The sequence below is a fragment of the Dipteris shenzhenensis genome, chromosome 3, assembly GCF_047967505.1.
Source record: "Dipteris shenzhenensis isolate YYH24624 ecotype China chromosome 3, Dip_SZ_1.0, whole genome shotgun sequence".
In the NCBI taxonomy this organism is placed as follows: Eukaryota; Viridiplantae; Streptophyta; class Polypodiopsida; order Gleicheniales; family Dipteridaceae; genus Dipteris; species Dipteris shenzhenensis.
The window spans coordinates 18,823,413-18,835,067 of NC_141598.1; the positions used below are offsets into that span (position 1 = coordinate 18,823,413).

At 40.6% G+C, this 11,655-nt stretch overlaps 1 protein-coding gene across 2 annotated transcripts; it reads right to left on the reverse strand.

Moving 5' to 3' along the window:
• Positions 1 to 1,142: 1,142 nt before the first annotated feature.
• LOC147903474 (glutathione S-transferase L3-like) lies at positions 1,143 to 10,614 on the reverse strand. 2 transcript variants are annotated; one of them, XM_087399226.1, is made up of 11 exons: positions 10,536 to 10,614; positions 10,373 to 10,440; positions 9,840 to 9,908; positions 9,668 to 9,728; positions 9,413 to 9,496; positions 9,233 to 9,331; positions 8,795 to 8,915; positions 8,161 to 8,240; positions 1,990 to 2,097; positions 1,656 to 1,733; positions 1,143 to 1,548 (listed from the first exon to the last, which is right to left on the reverse strand). In XM_087399226.1, the coding sequence occupies exons 2-11, from the start codon at positions 10,381 to 10,383 to the stop codon at positions 1,540 to 1,542; spliced, it is 720 nt and encodes a 239-aa protein (XP_087255352.1). In that variant the 5' UTR covers positions 10,384 to 10,440; positions 10,536 to 10,614; the 3' UTR covers positions 1,143 to 1,539. The 2 variants fall into 2 exon arrangements, with proteins under 2 accessions (XP_087255352.1, XP_087255345.1); XM_087399219.1 differs by lacking the exon at positions 10,536 to 10,614 and having other exon boundaries at positions 10,373 to 10,528.
• Positions 10,615 to 11,655: the final 1,041 nt, after the last annotated feature.

The window sequence follows — 11,655 nt, forward strand, 5'->3', positions numbered from 1 at the left end:
CGTGGCTTCATGAGGGCACAGAAAGCTCAAAACCCTCTAGGCTCCCTACTGTAAATAATTTGGACCTACATAAAATTCAATGTTTGATTAAATTTGCCTTGCATTTTATGACTTTTAATCGTGATAATTTCCTTAAAATTTGGTCCACATATAGAAAGTACGAATATACTTTTGATTCAAGTTAAAGATTTTCTTCAAAAGGTTGGAAGAAAAAGGGAGAGACAATCAAGTTGAAGCTTCCAGTAGTAGATTGGAAAAACAACAAATAGTTACAAACAATCTCCAAACAATGAGAAAGTTCTAGAGGAATAATTAGCTTCGTATGATAGCAATGAATCTAGCTCGTCGATGGAAGGAACCCTTCTTATGAAAACTAGGGTGCGGTGGAATGAATTACGAAATCTATAATAAGTCGATTAAAATAACAATGTTTTAAATTGAAATGGAAAAAGTAAGTTGGGAATATCAAAATTGTATGCTTTTTGTCTTTTTGCGTTTAAAAAGCAAAGATACTCTTTCACCCACAAGTTTTTACGCTATTTGAATAAAACCTTCATGATTTACATCAATTAAAATCCATCTAAGGGCTCATATTCGTAAGGGCTAAAATCAATCTAGAGGTTCATATTCATTACACTTGGCTCAAGGAGATGGAAGAAAACCAAAAAATATGATTTCAGTAAGTCTTCAAAGTCAAGAAAGGAAAATACTTGACTATAAACTAGGCAGGCAATAGTCGGTCCGAGCAAATGCCGTGTGTGTTTAAGCGTTTCCTTCTTGCGAGTACCATAATAGAGAAATATATAATAATTTAGAATATGCAAAAGCAAAAGTCAACAAATAAGTTGAAATTCAAAACATATATATATATATATATATATATAATATGCTTTATATAACCACACAGTGTGTGGGCGGGGAGGCGGCACGCTTCCTTCCCCAAAGAGTTATGATCCGAGGGAACGGGCCCTTATCATAGTTTGGGCTTAATTAAAAGATGTTTCTCATCATTTCAATGAATCTTGTAAATAGAATATGTAAATACTTCTGTACAAGAGTTTCGAAATGAGTCAACTGTGATTATTAAATTTCACATAAGAAGCAACACATAAACAATCTATTAATATCATTTCGATGCAAAGTTTAAAAATATTGAATCCTTGAACAGTTTTTGAATATATATATATAGAGAGAGAGCTATAGAATGCCGTAAGATGCAAGATTCTTCCAAACCTTGTGGATATAGATCCCATGATTGCTCTAATTTAAAACATTTCGGAGTTGGACTTTCCCTTGCCTCTGCTATTTCCTTACACAATCACCCTTAAGATCATTTCCTCTAAGCATAAACTGTGACTCTCTTATCAGCTGTAATCAACAACTTGTTTAAGAACATTCTGTGATATAGATCCCACTACAAAACATTTCGGAGGAGTTGGACTTTCCTAACTGTGACTTTCTTATCAGCTGTAATTTACGAGTTGTTTAGGTTTCACTTTTTTTTTAGAAACATCCAGAAAGCATCCTCATTTGCCACCTTTATCGCCCCTGCATCCAAAGCAAACGTCCTCACAAGCATTAGGCAAGTACACCCTCATCATGACAACCGATACCACAAGCTCAATGAAGGCATAAGACCATTTAAAAATGAATACCAGCATATTCTTTAAACCCTCTGAAAGGACTTTGGGATCAGCTTTTGTGTTTTTATAGGCATCCACTTGATTTATTGCCTGGATAACAGCAAAGGAAGATCATACAAAGAAGTGCATTTTAAAGTTAAATCTTCTCCACTAAGGGGGGAAATTATATTTTTAAATCATGTAAGATAAGAAGCCAGAGTAGCATCACTGGTATGCACCACAAGGATTTCCATTGTACATCCAAAAATCACTTCAAATTGTCTGTCGGAGGTAATTTGTAGAGATTTCATGAACAAATGTGGAAAAAACAAATTAAATACCACAATCATAGATCCCTTTAGCGCACCTCAAACCATTTCGCTATCTTGGGTCGCCCCTCCAATATATCATAGTCCAGTAGCTCCGCACTCAATGGCTGGAACCTCTCGAAAAAAGGTGCATATGCAAAATCAACCTACATAATGCACGAAACTGTTAAATTCTCCAAGCATTTCATGTGGAAGATTAGGATACCCAATTAAAAAAATCACAAAAGGAGAGAAAACGAGATAAGGGAGTTGGTGGTTTAGAAGAGACGTGAAACAAAACTACGAGCAAAAGATGAAAGTAAAAGTAACTTAGTAAGCAAAGCTATGCTCATGTTCTCATCAGAACCCAAGCAGAAGCTGCCTCCGGGGATTTCAAATATGCTGAAATATCTCCGGTAAAGCTAGTGCTTGTTCAGCTATAAAATGACAACCCAAATTACAACTAGAAAAGGGAAGAAAACAAAGATGAGAGAGAGAGACAGAGAGTCTGTTAACGTCCACGGGAGACCGAAAGGTCTATGGGACAATAGAGAAACCATTGAGTACAACAGCTCGAGGGGAGAGAGAGAGAGAGACACACACACACACACACACACACACAAAGAGTTACCTTAATATATTTATTAAAACAAAAGAAACACCAAGACAAGCACAATAAGACAATAAAAACACTGACACAAACACAAGGAAACAAGGTGTTTATGGTTGTGTTTCCTTTTCTTTTTTTTGAAGGGGGAGAGGGAAGGTGAGAGTGCATATATCAAAGCAATGATTCCCTAAGACCAGACGACATCCAAAAAACCTTCCCACGTGGGATTTTAATTCACATACAAAGATCCTCAACATACCCAAACCCAATGCAAAATTTCCAAAATATACAACATATAACATAGCAGAATTCAATCTATGTAGAACAAGCGCTACTTCTCGCAAAGCTTGAAAGAGATTAAATCCACCTTGAAAGTGCTTAAAAATTTAGATCTCTCAAAGGAATAGTTTTTTCTTTACTTTTCTTCTATTATATACCTTTGTAAGACTGGAATATATCCAATCGTACAAATTGAGAATTTTATTGATTGAAGACCAAAATCCCTTTCAAAAAAGAAATGTACTTGAATTACTAAAGACCTTTTAGAAAAGCACTGTTACTGGTGCAAAGTGAGATAACTTATATAATTGAAAAGTATGTGCTCCATGTTTGGCGAAACCAAAGATGGTCGAATTAATGTGAGATATTCGTATGATAAACAACATAGCATACTCAAGTTCTTGACATTTATCATAGATATCAACTTCTAAACCTGAAGAGGAATGCTAAGACCAAAAGAATTAAAAAAGATTCTACTACTTGTACAATTAAAGTTCATGGGATAAACACCAAAACAATTTGAAAATTTCCACATTTAATATTTTTAAAGTTTGGGATGCCTTGGATGAATATGTCAGTTTTATAGATAGATAGATAGATAGGCAGAGTTTATTAAGTACAATTGGACAAATCTCAAAAGAGATCAGATGTTGCATAGAGTCAAACACATAAGTTAAAAGGTAGAAGTTTTTCAAGAATATGAGTACCTACGGGAATACCAATGCTATGTTAGAGTAAAGTGTCCCCTATGGTTATAATCAAATTATCTAGAGTTTAGAAAAAAAAGGGCATCTTTACCATCTACAATCTTTGTGCACTCTCACTTTTTGAAATTGAGGTCTTGTTTTTCACATTTCAGCTGACACAAATCCAAATGTAAGGCTGATTTCTCAGCTTTTAAAATTTTGTACCTATTTACCATATCTATAATTGAAGTCTTGTGAAACAAGAGTTTCTATTCATCAATCCAAAGCTTAGTATAGTATAGAGTAGTAAAATCAAAAGTTTCAAGCCAGATTGGATACACATATTTACACTCCAAGAGGAGTTGGAAAAATAACCTACGTGGGTAATTTGTAAAACAATCTTTCCTCGCCACCCTTCCAAGCCTTCTCCTTAGTAGCTTTTATCGTCTCAAGAGAGTCACCTAGTTCGAGAGAAGATGTCGACGGGGTGAAGCGGAGAAGAGGACTAGGAGGAGGGTCGTGTTGGGAGAATGAGGGAAAGAAGGTGAAGAATGGGTTCCAAGAGGAGTGCCCAAAGGGGGTGCCAAGACGACCGTCACAAGGGAAGCAGGTGCAAAATCTATCTTGGGAGGCCTCGAAGCTTTTAGAGGAACTAGAGGGGAGTTCAAGTGGGGATTTTTATTTATTTATTTATTTTTTTTTTTTGGGGGGGGGGGGGGTGTGTGTGTAAGGGAACTAAGCCAATTGCAAGATCCATGGTTGTCTCTACGAATGAGAAAAACACAACTCCATGAAGCTCCAACTGACTACCACTGAAAAAAATCAAGAAGACCCTTGCATGTTGGCTTCTCCAAAAGAGAAGTACGCAGAGAGGTCTCCCTTGCGGGCACAGGGGAAGAGGGAGGGGGTTTATGCAATACGGGGCCTTGTTATGTGAATGGTAGAGACAAGGTCCTATTCTTGTTCATCCACAAGAGTGATTGATCTCTGAAAGGTACTTTGGCCTACTGATGACACTTGACCCTCCTGTGTGCTTTCTTCAGGAAGTATTGCATGTTTAGCTTTGTACCAACACCCAGAGCATACTAGGCATACCAAGAGGGACATGAATCTTGTAAACTTCAGGCAAGCCTTGGACAAATGGGAAAGCTCCCTACCATGAAGACATTTTCTTGGGAGTCATGCCCCTTCCACACGCTCAAGTGCCGTCCTTCTAGTAATCCAACATCATTGTTGTCTAGCTAGGTACTTTGGCGTACTGATGACACTTGACCGTCCAGTGTGTTTTCTTCATGAAGTATTGCTTGTTTGGCTTTATACCAACACCCAAAGCATACCGGGCATACCGAGAGGGACATGAATCTTGTAAACTTCGGGCAGCCTTGGACAAATGGTAATGCTTCCTACCATGAAAACATTTTCTTGAGAGCCATGCCCCTTCCACGCGCTCGAGTGCCGTCCTTCCAGTAATCCAACATCATTGTTATCTAGCGGTACTTTGGCCTACTGATGACACTTGACCCTCCTGTGTGTTTTCTTCATGACGTATTGCTTGTTTGGCTCAATACCAACACCCAAAGCATACGGGCATACCAAGAGGGACATGAATCTTGTGAAGTTCGGGCAAGCCTTGGGCAAATGACAAAGCTCCCTACCATGCAGACATTTTCTTGGGAGTCATGCCCCTTCCACATGCTCAAATGCCATCCTTCCAGTAATCCAACATCATTGTTGTCTAGCTAGGCACTTTGGCCTTATGATGACACTTGACCGTCCTGTGTTGCTTGTTTGGCTTTGTACCAACACCTAGAGCATACTGGTGCATATTGAGAGGGACATGAATCGTGTAAACTTCGGACAAGCCTTGGACAAATGGCAAAGCTCCCTACCATGTAGACATTTTCTTGGGAGTCATGCCTCTTCCATGCGCTCAAGTGTCGTCCTTCTAGTAATCCAACATCATTGTTGTCTAGCTAGGGTGGTTTGAAATTATAAGAGATGAGTGGGCAATTAGAGCTACAAGAAACAAAGGCAACATAAAGATAGCATGTGGTATAGGCATAGTCAAAGAAAGAAGACCAAAGAGGAAAGTCTTGCAATAAGATGCCTCTAAGATTCCTATATCATCAAAGGTTTGATTGAGATAACTATGAGGAAGATGGGCCACACACCCATTCTTGCGGTTGTGAATCACTTGTGTCGTTTGAACCTTGAGAGCCTGAGAGGTCAAAGAAAAAATTGAAACATGTCCAAGAGAAGAATTGAAGATTGAAACAAACTAAAGGAAAGACCGTTGAAGCAATGGATTAAGGAGCTAAGTAAGCTCACAATTACATACAAATGGTATCATAGATTCTGAAGATCAGAGCTTAGGATTTAGCATTGATGCAATGCTCTATAAAGAAACGATATCCTACTGAAATTTTAGATGGATCTTGCTAGCTTCTCAAGAGGGTCCAAAGATGAACTATAGGCTTGATATGTGATTAATATGTTCTAGCCTTTCTGAGGAAAGGATAGTTCCTAGGAAGCTAGTGATTCACGTGTACACAGTCACTTGACAGGTTTCCACTAGGGGCATGGAATCCTCCTTGTAGGTTAGCTGATCCACGAGCGCTCAATTAGTCTTGGCCAATCCAAGACTAAGGGTTCCAAGTTGGTCAGTAAAAGCTTTGACCAATGGATGAGAGAGTACATATAGATTATTGATACTATTGTTAATGGTTTAATATGAGTTTGTTTGCGTAGGAAAGATTGAGGGATGCATCAATTCACCCAGAAAATATGAGATTCTATCTTTTTATTTGCTATTTAAAGTTTGATTTCTAGGAGACATACTGATTAATGCTTGACTTGCCTAGCAGGTATACCATGAGAAGGGAATTAAGCAATGAAGCACCATGAAGTGTGATATTAATAATGAAGACATGACAAGATGAAGACTATCAATTGAAGACAATTGATCCCGAAGAAAGAGGGCATGCCACTGCAAGATTTCTGGCATAGATTGTATTAGGCTAATTGATGAGATGTATCAAAATAGAAGGTAGGTTAAGTAGCTGCAATGGCCAAGAGCCATGGATTATGTATTTGAAAATTTAATATTTAAATAACATATGAGCACTCACACATGGTATATATGGGCCTTGGATCCCAAGGCCGACCAATGGAAGGGTGGTACCCCTTTCTCCCTTGCCTTGCACTCTCTCCATGCTCCTCCTCATTCTAAATGATCCCTTGCATGTACAAGAGTCTGTAACAAAAATGAATGTCACCCATGCTGGGTACTCGCCCCCATTGGAAAGTCAATGCAGCTTTAATACTGTGTATGGTCTTTCTAACTTTTCATGAAAGGAACCTTTGCAACAATGTTTGGGCTGTCTTGATAGTGAGCTAGATCAAGAAGATACTATGCCCATAAAATTCACATCTTGGATGTGAACACCTCCTAACACCCAATCCGGTACCTTTTGTTGAGTGGGGCGAAAATCCACAGAGGTGACCAGTAATGGCCTTGTCATGTAGTTCCTGCACAGCTTGCTCAACCGGCTTTTATCCTCAGGGGAGAGCGAGATGCAATAGGTAGAAGATTCCAGGATAATGCCAGAAGAACTCCTCCGGCCAGAACCAATGGGGTCACCTACTAAAACCTCGAACTAGCTCAGATCAAGAGGAGGGAAAATGGGAAAATGGGGCTGAGAGAAGGGGATTAGAGTAGAGAAAATGTGTTAAGGAATGAGATGAGAAGGGACTGACAGGATGCAGGGAAAGAGCAACAGGCAGGGAGCGATAAGGGAGCGGAAAAAAGGGGGAGGGAGGCCTCAACAGTGTGAATGCCAGCTCCTGGGCTGGCGAAAACAAGAGGGGAATAAAGACACAAGGGGAGGATGGAATGTAGCAGCAGCAGCACCCACTTCAAAGGGCTTGTTGGCCATCCCCAGCACGGAAGAAAGGATGCTCGGGGCAGCTCAGCTCCTGGATGACCGAAGAGTGCAACAGGGGGCAAAGACCTTCTAAAGAACGGGCCAGTAAGGGGCAGAAGCTCAAAGAAAAAGCACACAATCAGGCTGTCCACAGAAGTGGCAGGAAGGGAGATGGAGGGAGGAATAAGGGCATGGTGGAGATAGTAGAGCAGACACAGAGAGAGGTGGAAGGGAGGTCAAAGGAGAGGAAGATTGAGGGATAAGGAGGAGGCCAGTGGGAGCAAGCAAGTTGATGTACTACTCAATGTCCCAGAGGCAACTTTAAGCCTGATAAATTAAATCTTCTCTAGAAAGATTCTATCCACTGCAGCATTATCCTAGCATAATGCAGAATAGATGAACCTTTTGCATCAAGGACTGTCTGTCCACAATGGGTTCATTAGGCAACTGTAAAGCAGGGAAACAACCTATCATAGCGAGAGACTTTTTGTACTAGATACAGCCAAGATTCTTTTCGAAGCTCTTAAAAGATTGTTTTAAAACTGATGCAGCATATCTATATGCATGTATATTCAGTTCAAGCTTTGATCTCCAATATTTCACTGAAAAACGAAATTCCACAGGATGAAGGATAGCTTAGCATTCAGCATCAGCTCAAACACAATGACAACAATATCAATACGACCCACATATCCAAATCATCGAACCAAAAAATAAGTATCTGTACAGTACCGCACTGATTTGACCAAGAAAGTAGGGCCCTTCATCACTGAACCTACCAAGTGCAGCTTCCAAATGATCAAGAACTGGGCCTGCCATAAGGATAAATCATTAAGCATTTTTGAAATTGATATTTCCTGTGCCAACAAATGTTCAGAAAAGTACTGCTTTTCGTGCCAAAAATGTGTCTAGTCACTTTTAATTACACATACATGCAAAGAGACAGAATCCCTTCTCTGCAACTCAATAAGATTCAGGCGGTTAGTGCATGCTTCCTATGATAAACTTGTACAAGGATGATAGATTGAAGCAAGTGATTCAGAGCATTTCATCCCTGTATCAAGCCAATTTACTGTATAGCAACTTAAAGATGTAGGTAAGCGTTATACATGATTGCACACTATAATCGAATGCAAATGCTTGTCTATTTGCCAACAGGGACTCACGGAATATAGAAACAGATGTGCACACCAAACGTTTAACTTTACCAGAAGCCTTTACAGGATTGCTTGCTTTTCTTCATGAGGGAGACAGATGTGTGTAACTGTATTCCACAGAGCTACACTCGTGAATGAATTCCACAAGACACTAAACTAAGAAACGAGTTTTGCAAAAGCTAGTCTCAACGAAGGCTTTATGCACACACCAAGTGATTCCTCAGCATAGGCCTTAGTCGCCTCTTTATTTCTCAAGTCTGTGAAGAATTTCTTGTTGAACTCATCTGTGTATTTCAACAGGTCTTTCACTGCCTCCTCTTTTGCAGTATCCTACGTACCAAGCAAAAGGAAATAAGTTTCATACATGCAAATGCACAATGGCATAAGATTTCAACTCCAGTAACTTCAATACAATAAAGATCCGTTCTAAACTCATTGTAAACGCACAATACCATAAACAGCAAAATCTGCAGAGCTCAAATTAGCATTGAAGAGAACAACTTCCTTCAAGGTGCATGAAGGCCACACCAACAGAGGAAAAAAAGTAGAAACTTCAGCTTTGAATCTGCATTTAAAACACTCCTATAATTGAAAATACACTGGAAAATTCTTTTATTAAAAAAAAAAACACTGGAAAAGTTCCTTACCACAGGAAAGAGGGAAGGCCCTTCAAAGTTCTTATCAATATATTCGAGTAAATCCAAACTTTCCCCAGTTACCTTCCCATTGTGCTCCAATGAAGGGACCTGGAAATGCATCCTACTGGTCACAAACTGTTTTTCAGGGCCTTTTCAATTATCTTTACATGGTGACGTTAAATCGTCTACCTTGCCAGCTGGGTACACTTTTTGAAGATACCACGATGGCTTGTCACGAAGGTTGATTGGAACAAGTTCAATATTTTCCAAGCCCTGTGTAACATAAATAGATTATTTTTCAAGCCGTGTCTACAAGAATCCCCGTGACCTGATTAGTTAATTGTAACCACATTCTTCGAAACATAGCAAGCATATACATTTTTGCCAGCTAGGGCTTCGAATATAAACGAATGATTACAAACATTTGTTCAGCCAGTTAAATACCTTGAAATTCCTTGCAATCCAAGCTCTTTGTGCAAAAGGACATGTCATACTGATATACAACCTGCAAGATTTACAAACGACACGAAGTAAGTTAGCTCCATCACATTTAGAGCTTGTGATCCATGGCGCTTGTGGGCGAAGGGAAACAGAAAAGAATTTTAGCTGTGTATACCTGGGTGTTCCATCGAACAAAGCTGGGGGCTCAGACTTTGAGTCGAACACGGGTAAACTTGGCTGAAGTCTGCAAGTTCTTGAACAACTCAACATGTAAGCAGTATTCGAGAAGCAGGTGAGCCCGTGCACAAGCCCGAACGGTTGCGTGACCAAACGGACGGTTGGAAAATGGCTGAATAATTACTCTAAAGTTACAAAGACAACTACTTTCAATTGTGAGGACTATTTACGTGGGTAATCAACTGCGGGCATTCTAATGCAACTCGCCTTCTCACAAGGCCATTACACACATAGACGCGCGAACTCGCTACAAGACCAAGACCGTGAATCCAAGTTCTCAATTGGCATCCTCAACGTGGGCGGCCAGATAGAGGAAATCAAAATTGGAGCGCAAGTTTCTCAATCCAATAATGTGTGAGTTGCGGAAAATGCATCAAAAAAGGTTCATGGAAAGGTTCACCGCCGAGAGAGAGAGAGAGAGAGAGAGAGACACACACACACACACACAGACACACACACACAGGATCATACCCCGTTGCCATTAGAGAGGTTATGCTGAATTCGTTCACGTACTCTAACTTGTTATCAATCTAGGAGCTCTGCAAAATCACCACCCACCGCAGCATGGAATTGAAGAACATCAAAGGAAATATAAAGAGATCGCGAGAGAGAGGATGGGGAGGAGCTGAAGGACCTGGAAGCGCACGTTGATCACGTCAAGCTACAATCTTGAATGGACTAATGATTAGAGTTGCTGAAGTTATAAATTGTGAATCAGGCCAGTGACAATTCTCGTGGTGATGAAAGTTGATAGCTTCAGCCCTTTTACCCTTCAACGCCAACGTATGGGCCCTTTACCCTTCCACGGCATATGTCATACGAGTGGGTCAAACGTCACAAATTATGCATATTTCTCATTTGCTCAAGTAGTACCTTGGCCTGTAGATGATACATATTTCTCATTTGCTACGAGTACCTTGGTGAATTTTGTGTCGCGACCATGCGTCTTGTGTCGGCCAACACATGCACTTGAGATCAGGAAGAGTCCTACCTAATTACCCGGAGCCAGAGAATAGCACGTCACAACGTACCTTGACTACCCTTGCACCCGCATCACAGTGGCCAGAACCAGAAACTCAGACCCGAGTTCTCACTCAGTGCTTGAGCTAAGGCAAAATGTTTCATTTGGCTCTGAGGATTCATTGAGATTAGAGGAAATAATGGCTAACCATCTGAAACAATCAAGGATAAGGGCCTAAGAGGCTCCTTAAACGAGCTCAAGGCAACCACACTCACCTGCACCCTCCGTGGCCTCTCGTTTTAGGGACACACTTACCAACATGTTTGGATGGATAGCCCAAGTGCGTGTGGACTCTATGGGTGAAATGGACATCCCTTTTGCCACTCATGTAAGGGAGGATGACAACCCAGCTGAGCAGTTTGCAGCTCCCTCGGCTACCAAGGAAGAGGCGATCTTTGCAGGATCTGAGCCTCCATCCCTTGTAGGAAATCTTGAGATCTATGGTCTTTATGATGTGGACCAGTGGCTTGGAGACCAATTTAACTTTTGCATTCCCTATGATCCTCAAAGTAAAGGTCTTGGAAACCCGCCATCTTATCATTAGGGACCTCCTTTCAAGCCCCCAACCTTTTGAATACCTACTACTCTTCCTCCTGTGCCAAGAATGCAAAACATGGGCAATGCACCATTTCAAGTACCGCCCTACAGACCCTGTACAGAGGTCAGCATGCCAATGCCAGTAAGACCCCCCTACCCATGATGACTATGGTCATGTATGGAGGGGCAGGCCGTG

Excerpts from the sequence above, each read along its gene's own strand:
- LOC147903474 (XM_087399226.1), bottom strand. Across the intron at positions 8,916-9,232 it reads GGCCTTCCCTCTTTCCTGTG|GATACTGCAAAAGAGGAGGC; the intron begins GTAAGGAACTTT and ends CTTGGTACGTAG. Across the intron at positions 8,241-8,794 it reads CTATGCTGAGGAATCACTTG|GCCCAGTTCTTGATCATTTG; the intron begins GTGTGTGCATAA and ends TCCTTATGGCAG.